The 19,098-nt window shown below is 38.2% G+C and overlaps 1 protein-coding gene across 7 annotated transcripts in view; it reads left to right on the top strand.

Annotated features, from left to right (window-relative positions):
• Positions 1 to 19,098, top strand: part of BRAF (B-Raf proto-oncogene, serine/threonine kinase) — a 203,603-nt gene that overhangs the window by 62,865 nt on the left and 121,640 nt on the right. For 6 of the 7 annotated variants that reach the window (XR_001816831.2, XM_017499757.2, XM_037728266.1 and 3 more), the window contains exon 2: positions 14,005 to 14,106. Coding sequence is in view for 6 of the 7 variants with exons in the window: in XM_017499757.2 (XP_017355246.1) it covers positions 14,005 to 14,106 (102 nt within the window). In the remaining variant the exon portion in view is untranslated. Of the gene's footprint in view, positions 1 to 11,194; positions 11,200 to 14,004; positions 14,107 to 19,098 lie in introns of all 7 variants that reach the window. The other variant, XM_037728265.1, reaches the window with a different exon arrangement.

Genomic DNA, 19,098 nt, shown 5'->3' with positions numbered 1-19,098 from the left:
TTCTCCTTCAGTATCTTCTCTTTCCCTGTCTCCCTCCCTCTTTTCCTTTCTACTTCAAATATATAGTGAAGTATGGGGAATAATATAATATCTATGTGCCTATTACTCAGTTTTGTTGAATTGTCTTATATACGCATCAGATTTTTGTAAACAAAAAAATTATAGACATAGACAAACCACCTTATAGGCTTACTTTAATACTATTCTCTGCCCTTTGTGCCTTTTCAGAAGTAACCATTATCCTGAATTTAGTGTTTATTGTGCCCATGCACATTTTAATATTTTTGCTGTGGGTGTATATCCATGAACAATCTAGAACATTGATTGCATGTTTTTGTGAACGCCGAAAGAACGAGTCCTTTAAGACAGATCCTAAGTGGCTAACGGCCTAAATTCAAAATAGAGCCAAGCAACCATTTGCAGACATGTAGAGGTGACATTTGTACTCTGCATTCCTGGAAAACCCACACACCCAGTAACTTTAGGACTTTCATAGCTGTCTGTTCCTGTTTATACCACCCAAATCAACAGCTACGGAAAATACCGTTTGGCCTTTTGGACCTAATAAATAGAGTGTGAACTGCATCAACCAATCAGAACTGAACAAGTTTGCACCCTTCATTTGCGTAGTGGACCAGAATAGGAACCTGGCTGTGAACTTTCTCTGTAAATGACCAACCCTTTTCTTTGTTTTCTCAGAAGGTGCCTTATTTTATACCAAGGTACGTCTTCCTTGTTTGCAAACTGCTGAAATGAAGTCTTGTTTCCTTTTTTAAAAAGAAAATCTTTTTCAGTAGATTGTTGACATTTTAAAGTTGTATGTATCCTGAAACTTGCTTTTTCATCAATATTATGTTTTTGAGATATATTCATCTTGATAAATATAGCGCTAGCTTTTTGTTTTGACATATTAATGTGGTATTTTGTTATACAGATATACCAGCTTGCCATTTTTTCTCTCTTGTATTTGAGTTGGTTCTAGTTTTTTGCTATTATAAACATTGCTGCAGTGAAAATATCTTGTACATATGTGAATATAAATAGTTACATGATAGAATATGCTCATCTTTAGCTTTACTCTAAAATATTTATATTGTGCCACATGTAGAATATGGGAGTGTTTGTTGCTGCATGTACATGATTGCCAACTCTTTATATTACTAGACCTAATTTTTTTGCAGTCTCACTGATTTTTCATATGTATATATGTATTTTTTTGAGACAAGGTCTTGCTCTGTAGCCCAGGTTGGAGTACAATACTGCATTCCTATCTTATTGTTGCCTCAAACTTCTGGACTCAGGCAGTCCTTTCACCTCAGCTTCCTGGTAGCTGGGATACAGACATGCGCCACCGCACCCAGCTAATTTTTTTTATTTTTTGTAGAAATGAGGTCTTGCTATTTGCACACGCTGGTCTCGAACTCCTGGCCTCAAGCAATCCTCCCACCTTGGCCTCCTGGAGTGCCGGGATTACAGACATAAGCCATTGTACCAGGCCTGATTTTTCATTGCGTTTCTTTGATTACTAATAAGGTCATTTATTGTATGTGCTTATTAGATATTCTAAATTCCCTATAGTGAACTACCTATTCATGAATCTTTTGCCCATTTTCTTTTGGATTAGTTGACCTTTTCCAAAAGGATGTCCACTTGACCCTGGCAATATTTATTATATAGTCCATTCTGTCCCCCACTAAATGATAACGCCAGCGTGAACCATATGCTGTGTAAATAAATACCTTTGCCTCTGTTTCTGAGCCCTCTATTCTGTCCCGTTGGTCTTTCTGTCTCTGTGCTAGTACCATTTCTCTATAAGTCTTGTTTCCTGGTAACACCAGTCTTACCCTCCATATTTTTCAAAATAGCCAAAGGCTGCTATCATACAGTGCTTCCATAAAAATTTTAGAATCCGTTTTTCAAGTTCCATGGGGGAAACATTATTTTTGGAGTTTTGTTTATTGTGCTACACTGAATTTATTTGTGGAAAATTGACATCATTATATTGGTCTTCCCATAGAAGGATATTTATGTAGGTCTTTGTCAAGTGACACATCTGAATGCACACATGTATGTCATTTGGTATAAATGTGAAATAAGATTTAGTGGAGAAAAAGAAGTATTAAAGCACACACAATTCCCTAAGGTCTGTTATCCCCATATAGATGTGTGCATTAGCAAGACCAACAAGAACTATGTACTGTGGAAAGGGCTCCTATGTAGTAATTGGAGCTTTAAGGTTGATCAAATGGCTTTATTAGGAGGAAAGTCTTCTGTAGTCTGTGACTGACCACCCTTTTCTTGCATTAAACAAACTCAGACCTGTTAGCCAGCTTTTATTTTATTATTTATTTAATTTTTTTGAGATGGAGTTTTGCCTTTGCTGCCCAGGCTGGAGTGCCATGGCGTGATCTCAGCTCACCAGCCTCTGCCTCCTAGGTTTAAGCGATTCTCCTACCTCAGCCTCCCAAGTAGCTGGGATTACAGGCATGTACCACCACACCCATCTAATTTTGTATTTTTAGTAGAGATGGGGTTTCTCCATGTTGGTCAGGCTGGTCTTGAACTCCCGACCTGAGGTGATCCACCCGCCTCAGCCTCCCAAAGTGCTGGGATCACAGGCATGACCCACTGTGCCCAGCCTGAGCCAGCTTTTTGATAGGCTACTAAAACGGGTGGAAACTTCTAGAGTCATCTGAGTGTATCTCTCTTCTTAGTAGTCTTTTATGCACCTGCACATTATTTTGTTGTTCCTTCCACAAAAGTCTTGCAAATCTTTTGTTAGATTTTTCTTCTAGATTCTTTATAGTGTTGCTATCATCATGAGAAACATATTTTTTTGATTGGCTCTGGCTAATGCGTTGGAACACCATGTAATTTTGTTTCCTTGATTTTGTATCCAACAAACCTTGCTAAGCCCTTCCATTAGCTTTTATAGATAATAGGTATTAGCCCTGCTGGTTTATTGATTCTCTTGGGTTTTTCTGTAGATAGCATGTTTCCTACAAATAAATTTTTTGTCTCTACAATTCTAATTTTTAGGCCTCTTTTTATGTCTTATTCTATACCATTGGCTATAACCTCCTGTATATCACAGCAATGATAACAGGCACTCTTTTTTTTTTTTTTTTTTTGAGACGGAGCTTTGCTCTTGTTTCCCGGGCTAGAGTGCAATGGCATGATCTCAGCTCACCACAACCTCCGCCTCCCGGGTTCACGTGATTCAGGTTCAAGCGATTCTCCTGCCTTAGCCTCCTGAGTTAGCTGGGAGTACAGGCATGCACCACCACACCCAGCTAATTTTGTATATTTTGTAGAGACCGGGTTTCTCCATGTTGGTCAGGCCGGTCTCGAACTCCTGACCTCAGGTGATCTGCCCGCACTGGCCTCCCAAAGTGCTTGGATTACATGTGTGAGCCACCACACCCGGACTTTTTTTTTTAGGTGGAGTTTTGCTCTTGTTGCCCAGGCTGGAGGGCAGTGGTGTGATCTTGGCTCACCACAGCCAACTTCTGCCTCCTGGGTTCAAGTGATTCTCCTGCCTCAGCCTCCTGATTAGCTGGGATTACAGGCATACACCACTATGCTCAGCTAATTTTATATTTTTAGTAGAGATGGGATTTCTTTTTTTTTTTTCCCCCCTCTTTTTTTGAAATGGAATCTCACTCTGTCCCCTAGGCTGTAGTGCAGTGGCGCAATCTCGGCTCACTGGAACCTCCGCTACCTGAGTCCAAACAGTTCTTCTGCCTCAGCCTCCCGAGTAGCTGGGACTACAGGCACAGCCACTACGCCCTGCTAAGTTTTGTATTTTTAGTTGAGATGGGTTTCACCATATTGGCCAGATTAGTCTTGAGCTCCTAACCTGTGATCCTCCCACCTTGGCCTCCCAAAGTGCTGGGATTACAGGTATGAGCCACTGCACCAGGCCGATAACAGGCACTTTTATCCTATTTCTAATTATTCACCATGACATTTTCCTGTGGGTTTCTTATAGACATTCTTAAGTTAAAAGTTTACCTATTTCTAACATTTTAAGAGTTTCAAATGAATTAATCTTGAATTTTTCCAAAATAGTTTCAAATTTTTTTTTTCTAAATCAGTTGCGTTATGGTAAGGAAATATGATCGTATGATAACTTTTCCTTGTATTTATGAAATATGCTTTGTGGCCTAGTATGTGGCCATTATACAGTATGTAAAGAGAATACCAGAACTTGAAAATTCAGTAGAAGTCAGAAAAGCAGGAAGAAGCACAGAAGGAGTATAAGTAGAAAGCATATAGTAAGATGGTAGAAATAAATCAGCTACAAAAATGTAAATGAACCAAAATCTGTCATTAAAATACAGCCAAATATCTTTAAAATAAAACAAACTAACAACAGAAAAATCTGTTGTTTCGTTTATAAGAGACACACAGTAGTTGAAGGTAAAAGAATGGGAAAGGTCATACCAGGCAAATAGTAGTAAGGCCACTGGTATAGATGGGCTAATATCAGATAAATTTGACTCTAAGAGAAAAAACACTGTTGTGGAAAAAGAAAAACACTATTTAACAGTAAAAAAAAAAAAAAAAGGTTTTGGGGAAAACTCAAACAGCAGAAAAGTTGAAAGAATAGTGCATTAAACACAACACTATGCTATGAAGATTCAATGATTGTCAACATTTTACTGTATGTATATCTCCTAAGAAAAAGGAAATTATTTCATTTAACCAAAATATTATATCTAGGAAGATGAACAACTCCATCATCTTACATCTGGTATGTGTTCAAATTTCCACGATTGTCCCAAGAATGTCTTACAGCTGTCCTCCATCCCTAAACTAATTGCCACTCTGTGCATGCACTGAATTATTTGTTGTCTTTTAGTAGTAGTTGTGTTTAATCTTGAACTGACCACCCACTGTTTTGTTCTCCCATTATATGATTTATTAAAGAGTCCAGGACAGTTGTCTTAGAATGACCCACATTTTGGACTAGTTCGATTGTCAAGGCTTTGACTTTCAAAGAGAAGGAAAATGGTCTTATAGAATGTCCCACAATCTAGATTTGATTATTTCATTGTAGCAGTTTTAGCATTTTTTCTATTCCCTGTATTTCTTCTAAACTAGAAGTTAAGTATAAAGGTGTGATTAGATTCAATTTAAATGTTTTGCATGTATACTTCATGGGTGATGTCCCATTTATGTTGCATCATATCAAGAGGCATATGTTAGGTTGTCCCACTGTTAATGGTTCTAAGCCACTTGAAGGTATGTTTTCCCCCTTATCTTTAATATGTGGGAAAATACTTTGGCACTATGTAAGCATCCTGTTCTCCACCAGCTTTTCGCTTAAAGATTTTAGCATCCTTTGATCCTTTCCTGAACCAATTATTTTGTATTAGCTGGCATTCTTTTGTAAAGAAGCATTTCCTCATATCAAATGGGAATAATTAATTTTTCCTAAAAAGGCAGGATACATGCATAATTTTTTTCATTTAAAGCCCAGTTTTCTAAGGATGTAATAGTCATCTACAGTGTGAGCAAATGCTCTCCCACCCTTTTAATTTTTATGGAATTAGGAAGTTTTTGTTTTTGTATACTGTCTGTTATAGTCAATTATTTGGTCAGTAGGAGTCACTTCAAGCTGGCCTCTGATGTTGTTCTGATATCTGGCACAAGATGTTCCTAGATCTCTCTTCTTGAATAATAATGGATAAGTTTTGAAATGCTGTAATGCTGGCCCGTTCCCAAATTAGTTGCACTCATTGTTTTGTTGTTATTTTATGTAATCTTTATATTAAAACCTAATATGCTTATTAGTAAACTTATTAATAAAACATTAATGCTTATTTAGGTTTACTTTCATGTGTAGTAGTCTCTAGATTCTCCATCTGTGTTCATTTCTTATGTCTGCAATAACAAATAATAAACTTGGTCACTTACACCACCACAAATGTACTCTCTTACATTTCTGGAGGTCAGAAATCCAGAGTGAGTTTGTTTTACTGGGCAAAAATCACGGTATCGTCATGGCTGTGCTCTCTCTAGGGACAATAAGGAAAAAATCCCAATTTTTTGCCTTTTCCAGCTTCTAGAGCTGCACTCCTTGTATTTTTTGACTCCTGGCCACTTCCTTGATTTTCAGGGTCAGCAGGGTAGCGTCTTCAAATCTTTCTCTGCTAGGTTTTTAATATCACCTAATCATCTATAGTAAAATTCCCCTTTATTCCCCTCTTATAAGTATGCTTGTGATTACACTCAGGGTTTACCCAGATATCCAGAATAATCTCCCTGTTTCACAATACTTAATCACATCTACAAAGTTCCTTTTGCCATAGGTGGTAACATTTACAGGTTCTTCTGGGTTTTGGTATACTGTATAGTTATCTTGGTTGGGGGGGACACGATTCAGCCCTCTCATGCCATTCTTTTATTTCTTGATTAAGTTTTCTTTTTCTAGATTGTCAGTTATTTTCTTCTTGCATCTTAATATCAGTTCATTATCTTCTTGCTTCTTTTGCTGATATTGAGACGTATGCCATCAGTCTTAACTTGTCTTTTCTTTCTGGCTGACTTTAAGAACTGAATTTTTTTACTTTCACCTGTTTTGGAAAATTTATGGCCATTTTCTGTTCAAGTATCTCTCCTATTCCCTGTTTACCTCCCAGATTAACTAATTCTGTGCTTTATGTCTTTTAATATTTTCCATCCATTTATCTTTGCCTTTGGGCTGATTTTCTCAGTCACCTTCTAGTTCTTTAATTCTCTCTTCAGGAGTAATCTGTTTTACATTACCTGAGGTTTTAATTTAATGACTGTATGATTCAAAATTCAGGTCTTTATAATTTCTTCATACTTTATGTGTGTTGTCTTTAAGCTGGCTGTTCTTCCAGAGTTATCTCAGTAGAAATTTACTCTTGTGTTTTGGTCTTCAATTTATTAGCTTTGATTTCTTTGTCAAGCTGATTATATTTGTTTTCTATTTTTCGGAAATATTCTGAATTTTTCTAACTAAATGATTGATGGTCCTGGCCTCCTTGCTTTCAGTACTATGATTCTTTCAACTATTTTCTTGAAATTTTAGGACCACTTCTGTCTCTCCCTTCCCTCCTTCTGTTCCTCCCCCAGCCCCACCTTTGGTAACAATTATTTGTTTCTTGGAATCTCTCAGGCCAGTCCTGTAGTTTTCTCCTTTGACTTAGGAGAAAACTACAGGACTGGCCTGAGAGATTCCAAGAAACAAATTATTGGATTCAATATTACTAGATTCCTAATTAATGATTATTCTTGCTTTTAATATATATACTTATATATTGTTATATATGTTTATATTTAAGAGTTTGATGCCTTTCCTCACAGATTGGATTATTTTGTTTTGTTTGTTGGTTTGTTTGTTTTGAGATAGAGTCTTGCTCTGTCACCCAAGCTGGAGTGCAGTGGCGTGATCTTAGCTCACAGCTACCTCCACCTCCTCAGTTCAAGTGATTCTTCTGCCTCAGCCTCCCAAATAGCTGGGACTACAGGTGCACGCCACCATGCCTGGCTAATTTTTATACTTTTAGTAGAGACAGAGTTTTGCCTTGTTGGCCAGGCTGGTCTCGAACTCCTGGCCTCAAGTTATCTGCCCACCTGGGCCTCCCCAGAGTGCTGGGATCACAGGCATGAGCCACTGCACCTGGCCTGGTTTTTTTTGTTTGTTTGTTTGTTTGTTTGTTTGTTTTTTTGGTATTATCTTTGTTGAGTTTTGACAGCTAGATTTTGCTAGCTTCTTAAAAGTAATTTAGAAGATGTATATATCTCTCTCTATGTATATGTATGTAGTCACCTATTACAAATTGATATTTTAATTACATTTTCGATTTTGCTAGCTTCTTAAAAGTAATTTAGAATGTATGTAGTCACCTATTACGAATTGATATTTTAATTACATTTTCTCTAAAGGTTTGGTAGAAACCATCATAATCTATACTTGATACCTTTTTATAGGGATGAGGGAAGCCAATGGCTGTAGTTATTTTGTGTGTGTGCCATAGCCGCTCTTCATGTCCTTCCATTACAGTTTGTCTGCATTTATATTTTAACATAGGCATCTTCTAAGCTGGGATTAAAAAAAAAATTCTCAGTTTTTTTTGGAGAGGGAGTTTTGCCATTTGTAAAGTCACTAAAAATGATCAGTTATTCACTAAACTTGCTTGATTGTAATAGCTGTGGTCTACTGAAGAGATCAAAACAGAATAGGAAATCTTTCAGTAACTTTCTTGAAGTTTTTAGGTTTTTTTTTTTTTTTTTTGACGTGAAGATTCGTCCTCATTGCCCAAGCTAGAGTGTAATGGCAGGATCTTAGCTCAACAAAGCCTCTGCCTCCCAGGTTCAAGTGATTCTCCTGCCTCAGCCTCCCAAGTAGCTGGGATTACAGGTGCCCACCACCACATCCAGCTAATTTTTTGTATTTTTAGTAGACACTGGATTTCACTATGTTGGCCAAGCTGGTCTTGAACTCCTGACCTCAGCCTCCCAAAGTGCTGGGATTACAGGCATGAGCCACTGCACTCGGCCTGAGTTTTGTTTTTAATTTGTTCATCTCCCTTTTAGGAATGTGATAACAGATTTTTCTTTTTTTCTTCAACAGATATTTTAACTGTGTACCTACTGTTGGCTTTACAGTATCTTATTCTACTTTTTAGTATATCTCTGTTTTATAAGAGTCATCAAAGTTCTTTCTCTAGCTGTTCTGGAGATTTTGAAAGACTTTTCTCTCCCAAACTCATTCTTTAAAATTCCAACAAGGGTCATTGTGACTTTTGTTTATTCTTCAAATATAAAATTATTCTTTGGGGACATAAGAAACCTGACTTCCAGACGCTTATGGTCTGGCCCCACTATACCTAACCAATTTTATCTTTTTTGTTATTGTTTTTTGTTTTTGTTTTTTTGAGACAGAGTCTTGCTCTTGTCACTCAGGCTGGAGTGCAGTGGCACAGTCTCAGCTTACTGCAACCTCTGCTCCTGGGTTCAGGCAGTTCTACTGCCTCAGCTGGGGCTACAGGCATCTGACACCATGCCTGGCTAATTTTTTGTATTTTTAGTTTCACCATGTTGGCCAGACTAGTCTCAAACTCCTGACCTCTAGTGATTCACCAGCCTCGGCTTCCCAAAGTGCTAGAATTACAGGCATGAGCCACCATGCTCGGCCCAATCTTAACATTTTCTATACCCCAGCAATAAAATTTTATTCTAATCAGCTCATTCTCTTTATTTCCCCTCTGTGTTATTTTCCCCCCGCTTTCTCCCATCCCTTGGGAAAAATAGATCTTTATGCTAACTGCATATGAGTTTTTATGGAACATTTAAAAAAAAGGGAGTGTGGGTAATGTTGTCCTGAATTTACTGGACCTAAGAAAGAGTCACTGAACTAGGATGACTTGTTCTCTCTCTATTACTGTATTCTGAAAACAACTTAAATCTTCAGGTTTGAGTACCTATTATGACTAAGACACCAAAATAAGTCATGAGGGGACAAAAAAAGAATAAAATGTTTCTGATCTTAAAGTAGCTAGTAGATATGGAAAACATAATCAACTTTATGTTATCAAATTATGACTTAGAAAACAGTTTTGCCCAGTTGGTCAGTGAACACATCATAGAGGGATGCTCTAAGGAAAGATCGAGCCTGGGCAATGTGGCAAAACTCCATCTCTACTAAAAATACAAAAATTAGCCAGGTGTCGTGCGCACCTGTAGTCTCAACTACTTGGGAGTCTGAGGTGGGAGGATCGATGCCAGGGAAGCTGAGGCTGCAGTGAACCAAGATTGTGCCACTGCACTCCAGCCTGGGAGACAGAGACCTTGTTTCAAAAATAAATAAAATATTCATTTTTTAAACAAATAATGTTTGAGTGCTTATAATATGCCAGGCACTGTTCCAGGCCCTAGGGATAAATCAGAAAAAAAATAAGACAAAAACCGATGCCCTCCTGGACTTTATTCTGTTGGGGAGTGGGGAAGATGCACACCAATAACAAAATAAAGTAAAATATATATATAATAAGGTGGTCACATATGCTATAGAACAAATAAAATTAACAAAGGATATGGAAACTGATTCTGTTCCTCTAAGGAATGGGAGGGATAGTTGCCTATCTTTTTTTTTTTCTTTTTTTTTTTTTTTTTTGGTTGTATTTTTTTTTTTTTTTTTTTTTTTTTTTTTTTTTTTTTTTTTGGAGACAGAGTTTGCTCTTGTTGCCCGGGCTGGAGTGCAATGGCGGAATCTCGGCTTACTGCAACCTCCACCTCCCAGGTTCAAGGGATTCTCCTGCCTCAGCCTCCCTAGTAGCTGGGATTACAGGCATGCACCACCACACCCGGCTAGTTTTGTATTTTTAGTAGAGACGGGATTTCTCCATGTTGGTCAGGCTGGTCTTGAACCCCCAACCTCAGGTGATCCACCCACCTCGGCCTCCCAAAGTGCTGGGATTACAGGCGTGAGCTACCACACCTGCCCGGTGATAGTTGCCTTTCTAAATGAGATGGTAAGAGAATGCTTCACTGATAAGGTGACACTGGGATAAAGAGATGAATGAACTTGGTGAGATAATAAACCTTGTAGAAATCTTAGGGGAAGAGCATTCCAGGCAGAAGGAATAGTAAATTCACAAGTCCTGCATTGGAAGTATACTTGGCATGTTCAGTGAGGCCAAGTGTGATTGGAGAGGGACGAGTGACGGGAAGAACAGTAAGAAATGAAGATAGACAAATGGCAGAGGGCCAGGTCATAGCTTTGGTGATTTTTAGTGGGGAAGCCAGTGGAGGGTTTTGAGCAAGGGAATGACATATAATTTGCAGTTATAGTTTTGTTTTTGAGATGGGGGTCTCATTCTGTTACCTAGGCTGGGATGGCGTGATCATGGCTCATTGCAGCCTCAACTTCCCAGGCTCAAGCAATCCTCCTACCTCAGCCTCTGGGACCACAGGCACACTCCACCATGTCTGGCTAATTTTTTTTTTTTTGTAGAGACAGGGTCCTACTATGTTGTTATCCTCCCGCCTCAGCCTTCCTAAGTGCTGGGATTACAGGCATGAGCCACACACAGCCTGCAGTTAGAGTTTTTGAAGAATAGCTACTGTGCATTTCTAGGTATGAAACAGGAGAGACCATTTCAGAAACTGTAGTAATAAAAGAGAAATGAAGGTGGCTTAGACCAGGTGGTAATGGTAGAGGTGGTGACTATATCTACATATATTTTGATTTGGAGATGGATTGAGATGGATTGTCAGATGTGAGAAAAGAGTCAAGGATGATGCTGAAGTTTTTGGTTTACTCAATGAGTGGAGCTTGTCATTTTCTGAGGTAAAGAGATTATAGGAAAAACGAATTTTGTGGGATAGTGGGGGAGATCAGAAGTTAGTCTTTGCACATGTTAAGTTTGAAATGTCTATTAGGTATACTAGTAGACCTATTCAACAGGCAGTTGGGGATCTGGTATTGAGAGGAAAAGGTAGAGCTGGATTTTAAATTTTGGGCTTCATCAGTAGGCATATAAAGATACAAGATTGGATGAAATCACCTAGGGAGTAAGTGTAGCTAGATAAAAGAAGCCATCCAACACTTTGTGGAGGTGTGAGAAATTAGCAAAGGCATCACGAAAGAAAACATTTAAATATCTGACTAGAAAAAAATTTGGAACCTCTGTCATTGCTTCTCAGACTTTAATATGCATATCAATCATTTTGCTAAAGTTCAGTAGATCTGAGATGGAGCTTGAGTTTCTGCTGGTTTTTTTGTTTTTGTTTTTGTTTGTTTGTTTGTTTGTTTTGGCAGGTTGTGGGATGGCGGTAGAAACTGAGTCTCACTCTGTTGCCCAGACTATGGAGCAGTGGGGCAGTCATGGTTCACTGCAGCCTCAGCCCCCTAGGCTCAGGTGATCCTCCTACATCAGCCATTTGAGTAGCTGGGACTACAGGCATGCACCACCATGCCCGACTAATTTTTGTATTTTTTTTTTTTTTTTTTTTTTTTTTTTTTTTGAGACGGAGTTTTGCTCTTGTTACCCAGGCTGGAGTGCAATGGTGTGATCTCGGCTCACCGCAACCTCTGCCTCCTGGGTTCAGGCAATTCTCCTGCCTCAGCTCCTGAGTAGCTGGGATTACAGGCACGCGCCACCCTGGCCAGCTAATTTTTTGTATTTTTAGTAGAGACGGGGTTTCACCGTGTTGACCAGGATGGTCTCGATGTCTTGACCTCGTGATCCACCCGCCTCGGCCTCCCAGTAATTTTTGTATTTTTTATAGAGATGGGCATCCATCATGTTGCCCAGGCTGATGGTGAACTCCTGGGCTCAAGCAATCCACTTGCCTTGGCCTCCCAAAGTGCTGTGATTACAGATGCGAGCCACTATGCCAGGCCAGCTTCTCCTGTTCTCACAGTCTTTCAGAAGATGCTGATGCTGCTGGTCTCTGGACCACACTTTGAGTAGCAAGACTATATGACAAGAGACATGAAAAACAATTGAAAGACCTTAACATTTGTAGAAGAAAGATTAATATCCAGAATAAAGAGTATCTATAAATGAGTAGGAAAGAAACAACTTAATAGAATAAAAAGGAGTACAGTATAGGGAATTTTCCAAAATCTCAAATGGCCAGTAAGCATAAAAAATGCTCAACTTAGGGGGGGGATAGCAGGGGGAGAAATGCCACATGTAGGTGATGGGGAGGAAGGCAGCCAATCACACTGCCATGTGTGTTCCTATGCAACAATTTTGCATGTTCTTCACATGTACCCCAAAACCTAAAATACAATAAAATAAATAAATGGGAAAAAAAAATGCTCAACTTTGTAGGAAATACAAATTAAAACATGATTATTACCTTTTGCCTTTCAAATTGGCAAAAGTTTAGAAGTGTGATTATGCTGGGTATTGGTGAGATTGAGGGGAAAACAGTGACTTCTACCCTGCAGATAGGGACTTGACTTGATACATTTCTTCTTTTGGAAGACCATTTGGCATATTTATTAAATTTTAAGTTACGTATATCCTTCAATCCTGGAATCGCATACCTAGATATCAAAAAATAAAACTTGCACTTTTACCCTGAAAGGCAGTTCAGAACTATTTTTTTGAAGTATTGTTTGATGTTCAGGAAATGGGATAACCTAAATGTTCTTTGGTAAGAGAATTATTAAATAAACCAAGAGACTTGGAACCTTTTTTTTTGTTGTTGTTGTTGTTGTTGTTGTTTTTTCATTTATTTCCCTGTACATTTAAAAATTGGTATCTGACATTTTTTCATTATAAATTTAAATAGTTTTAAAGGCCATAATTTCTACTGTGTATTATATTTACGTTAAATACATTTTTTGGACAAACCTTAAAACTGCAGATCTAGATCATTCAACTTAGAAATAGAATCTGCCATATAACCTAATTTGTGTAGCCAGTTCTCACTATCAAACCAAACAAATTGGACTCAGTTGTTTGCTGGATACCACTGATGTCTGGAGACTGTTGAAATAGCAGTGCATGCTATATAACTATTAGGGAGTAAAATATATACATATTGACGTGGAGAGACTTCTGAGGCATTATTATTATGTGACAAAAGCAAGTGTCGAAAGTATTTTATATATAGTATTTATTTATATTTGTATATTTCATATATGTATGTATGTTTTTTCCATGAATAAAAGGGAGACATGGAAGGCTGCTCACCAAACCATAAACAGAACTTAACTTTTTCAAAAGGGAGCCTGGGAATGTGAGGAAGATTAAGAGAGATTTTCATGGTTTATTCTGAATATTCATGAATTATTTGAATCTTTTGTAGTTGAGAATAAGTTGTATTACTAGTGTAGAAAAAAATTTAAAGATGTATAATAATAAAAGAGAGAAACCACTTACTAAATGATCTCTAAGCTTAAAATTTGAGGAACACTGGCAGTTACTGTAATGTAGTTGTCTACATTAAAATATTTCTAATTCATATTCTAAGTGATTTTTATTTAAATTCTTTTAAAATATTTTTTAGGTGTGGAATATCAAACAAATGATTAAGTTGACACAGGAACATATAGAGGCGCTATTGGACAAATTTGGTGGGGAGCATAATCCACCATCAATATATCTGGAGGTAAGCTTTTGAGTATCATATCTGTAGTAATTTTGGGAAAAAATGAATTTATAAAAACATTTGTACTGATAATCTTGATTATTTTAGAGGATGGGATTAGATTTGGGAAGAGAGAATTAGCTTTGCCTATATTATACTTCTTAATCTTGTTTTGTGTCACTTGTTGTAATAAACATGCATTTTTATAATTTGGAAAACACCAGAACTAAGGGGGATGTCATAATTTTAAGATATTACTCTGAATTAAAAAATTTTTTATTTCCGTATGTGAGATGGAGTCTCGCCCTGTCACCTAGGCTGGAGTACAGTGGTGCGATCTTGGCTCACTGCAACCTCTGCCTCCTGGGTTCAAGCGATTCTTCTGCCTCAGCTTCCTGAGCAGATGGGACTACAGGCGCATGCCACCATGCCCAGCTAATTTTTGTATTTTTAGTAGAGATGGGGTTTCACCATGTTGGCCAGGCTGGTCTCGAACTCCTCACCTCGTGATCCTCCCACCTCGGTGTCCCAAAGTGCTGGGATTGCAGGCGTGAGCCACTGCGCCTGGCCAATTTTTTTTTTTTTTTTTTTTTTTTAAGAGAAAGCACACAGTTTTGGAGCTCAGCAAACCAGTTACTATATTGGAAAATGGGACAATTTTGTAAAATATTTTTTTCCAGAATGAGTCCCCCCAAAATTGGTTTCTGCTTCCTTATAGGAAAAATTTATAATTTTTAAACACCTCACTCAGCATTGTTTAGCTTTACTGTTTAATAGTGCTTTGAGGTTTGTGTCAAGCCTTCAGTATAATTATAAATTTATATTCATTGCTCTTAATCCTGTGAGTTAATAGGTGCTGTTATAATCATAGATGAGCTTTCTTAGCATTAGTTTCTTTATGTAGTCAGTCAGACTCCACAGCCAACAAGCTGTTACAGAATCTGGGTGGTCAGGCTGTACAGCCCACACTGCACACCACTACCGTACACAGCCTTTCTCTATAAAAACTGGCTCAGCTATCATCGCTAGTGATGCAAGAAGATGGAGAACTCTAAATTAAAAGTGATCAGGTTGCCATTTGGCTCCAAATATCAGAGCTTTTTAAGCCCAGGTTTAAAGACTTCTAAATTTTTAACTTAGTAATTTAATTACTTATTGAAGGGCAAGTTAAGTTTTAAGTATTTTAGGAGGAAGTAAGTTTATATTTCTAAAGTAAACTTGAAAGTTTGGGAATAATAGCAAATATGCTGTTTCTTCTCTTCATCATATGGCTCATCCCAGATCACACTCATAGTTAATATCAAAAGTAGGACTATAATTCTTATTTCTCATTACTAGTTTGTACACTTCCTAATATCCTGTGCTATCTTCTATACATATATTATTGGGAGGCTGATCAAAGGTGTCATAGGAAGCAAGTACTCCTAATGAGAATGGCAATTTTTTATTAATCAGAATTAGACAATATAACCAGCAATTTTTCTTCCAACCATTTCTGTGTCTTGGAGACTTTCACCCCATGCTGCGATGTAGTTCATTGGCATCAGCTGTGCTTCACTATAGCAGTGATTCACTGCCTTCTCCTCACATATGTCTTCAGGCTTTTTACTATTTGAAGATTGATCACTAACAACAACACACCTTAGAGCTTCTTATTCTGTGCCCAGTACTGTGTTAAATGCATTTTATTACTTAATTCATTCCTTATAGTTACTTTGAGCAAGATACCAGGTACTGGATATTTTTGTTACTCTCATTTTAAGGTCTAAAAGCAGAGAGAGGATAAGTAACTTAACTAAGGTGGCACTGCTAGTTAGGGGAAGAGGGCAGATATCTAAGTCAGAAGTCTGTGTTCTTGATCATTATCTTATTCTACCTTTATCATGACATTGTCTTTCTCTTCCTCTACCCTCACCCCCCAGACAGCCTTTCTTTTTTTGAGATGGAGTTTTGCTCTTATTGCCCAGGCTGGAGTGCAATGGTGCGATCTCAGCTCACCGCAACCTCCAGAGTTCAAGCAATTCTGCTTCAGCCTCCCGAGTAGCTAGGATTACAGGCATGCGCCACCATGCCTGACTAATTTTTTGTATTTTTAGTAGAGTCAGGGTTTCTCTGTGTTGGTCAGGCTGGTCTCCAACTCCCGACCTCAGGTGATCCACCTGCCTCAGCCTCCCAAAGTGCTGGGATTACAGGCATGAGCCACCCCGCCCGGCCCAACTTTTCTTATTTGGGCTAAATATTTCTAATTCCTTCAGCCATTCTTTGTGACATGACTTACAGACCTTTTATTAGATACGGTCTTTTGGGTTGGTTCATTTAGAATTAGACACACAAAATTGAACTACTTACTAAATTAAATCTGACTAGGACAGCATGCATCAGATCATAACTCAGAGGTTATGTTATTAGCATGTGGTAAAACAGATTCTTATTCTTGGGGACTTGTGCTATACAATGTGTGTGTATTGTGTGTGTGTGTGTGTGTGTATAGTATATAGTATGCAAATGTATGCATAGACACACGTGTACATACACACACTGAAGGTGGCAGTGTAATATAATGATTAAGGTGAGCCATGGAGTAATACAGACTCCATGTTTGAATCTCAACTGTGGCTTAGTTTCTGTACTCAAGATATCCAGTCTTCTTATACCCCACCTGATTAGTAAAATAGGAATAATATCACACCTTTGGTAATTTAAGGATTGAGTTTATAATTTTGAAATAGCATAGTTCCTGATACAAATATTAAGAATTCTCTAAGCCGTTGATTCATCTTGTACTGTTTTAGGCCTTGGAGAATAGCAGTTTTCTCTCCCCCCACCACCCCAATGGAGTCTCGCTGTGTCCCAGGCTGGAATGCATTGGCTCAATCTCGGCTCACTGCAACCTCCACCTCCTGGGTTAAAGCAATTTTCCTACCTCAGCCTCCCAAGTAGCCACAATTACAGGCGTGCACCACCATACCCAGCTAATTTTTGTATTTTTAGTGGAGGCAGGTTTCACCATGTTGGCCAGGCTGGTCTCAAACTTCTGACCTCAAGTCATCCACCTGCCTTGGCCTCCCAAAGTGCTGGGATCACAGGTGTGAGCCACCGCACCTGGCCATCGCCATTTTATATTCTATGAATAGGCTCTAACCAGCCCAAGAGGAAAGACCTGTACGTACTGATATTTGAAGGCCCATCAGTGAAGAGCCAGATCTACTGATTACCTATTGAGACCCACCATTCTCCAGGTTTCTAATCTGCCATTTAAGATTCCTTGACACTTTTTTTTTAATTAGGGTAAAATATGCCTAACAAAATTCACCATTTTAACCATTTTTGAGTATATGGTTCTGTGGTATTAAGTCCATTTGTGTTTTTGTGTAACCTTCGCCACCATCCATCTCTAAAAATTTTATCCAAAACTGAAACTCTCTAGCCATTAAACACTAAATCTCTATTCCCTTCTTTCCCCAGTTCCTAGCAACCACCATTCTACTTTCTGTCTCTTTGACCTATGAATTGGACTACTCTAGGAATTTCATGTTATTGGAATCATAAAATATTTGTCCATTTGTGACTGGCTTATTTAGCTTAATGTCTTTGAGGTCTATCCATGTTGCAGCAAGGATAATGCATGTATCAACATTTCTTTCCTTTTTAAGGCTGAATAATAATCCATTGTACATATTTACCACATTTTGTTTATCCATTCATCCATCAGTGGACACTTGGGTTGCTTCCCCCTTTTGGCTATTATCAATAATGCTGCTGTGAACATAGGTATACAAGTATCTGAGTCTTTTTTACTTCTTTGGGGTATATACCCAGGAATACAGTTGCAGGATCACATGGTGATTTTATGATTATTTTTGCTGGAGTTGCCATGCCTTTTTCTGTAGCACCTATACTGTTTTATATTCCTACTGGCATTGCACAGTTCTAATTTTTCGCATCCTTTTTTTTTTGGGGGGGGGGGGCGGTGTTTCACTCTTGTTACCTAGGCTGGAGTGCAATGGCGCGATCCCGGCTCACCACAACCTCTGCCTCCTGGGTTCAGGCAATTCTCCTGCCTCAGCCTCCTGAGTAGCTGGAATTACAGGCATGCCCCACCATGCCCAGCTAATTTTTTGTATTTTTAGTAGAGACGGGGTTTCACCATGTTGACCAGGATGGTCTCGATCTCTTGACCTCGTGATCCACCCGCCTCGGCCTCCCAAAGTGTTTTTTCACATCCTTATCAACACTCACTATTTTCTGTTGATTTAAAACAACATAGCCTAATGCATGTGAAGTGATACCTTATTAGGGTTCTGATTTGCATTCTCCTCATGACTAACAATGTTGAACCTTTTTATCATGTGCTTATTGGCCATTTGTATGTCTTTTTTGAGAAATGTCTAATTTAAGTCCTCTGTCCATTTTTTAATTGGATTTTTTGTTCTTTTATTGAGCATAGTTCTTTATATATTCTAGATATGAGTTCCTATTAGATAGATAATTTGCAAATGTTTTTCCCATTTTGTGGGTTCCCTTTTTACTCTGCTTATAGTTCTTAAGTCCAGATTATCTATTTTTCCTTTTGTTGCTCATGCCTTTGATATCGTATCCAAGAAATCATCACCAAATCCAATGTCATGAAATTCTTCTCCCAAATGTTCTTGTATTTGGGTCTTTGATCCATTTTGAGTTAATTTTTATATATGATATGAGGTAAGGGTCCAACTTCATTCTTTTGCATATGGATACCCAGTTTTCCTAGCCATCATTTGTTGAAAAGACTGAATGGCCTTGCCACCCTTGTTGAAAACCATTTGACTGTATATGCAAGTGTTTATTTCTGGATTCTTTATTCTATGCCATTGCTCTATGGTTGTCTTCATGCTGTCATCAAACTGTTTTGATTATACTAGCTTTGTAGTAAGTTTCGAAATCAGGAAATGTGAGTTCTTCAACTTTGTCCTTTTTCAAGATGGTTTTGGCTATTCAGGATCCCTTGAGATTCCATGTGATTTTTTTTTTTTT

The sequence above is a fragment of the Cebus imitator genome, unplaced genomic scaffold (genome assembly GCF_001604975.1).
Source record: "Cebus imitator isolate Cc_AM_T3 unplaced genomic scaffold, Cebus_imitator-1.0 Scaffold260, whole genome shotgun sequence".
Classification (NCBI taxonomy): Eukaryota; Metazoa; Chordata; class Mammalia; order Primates; family Cebidae; genus Cebus; species Cebus imitator.
The sequence above is the reverse complement of the archived record's forward strand: the minus strand, read 5'-3'. Positions and strand labels throughout refer to the sequence as shown.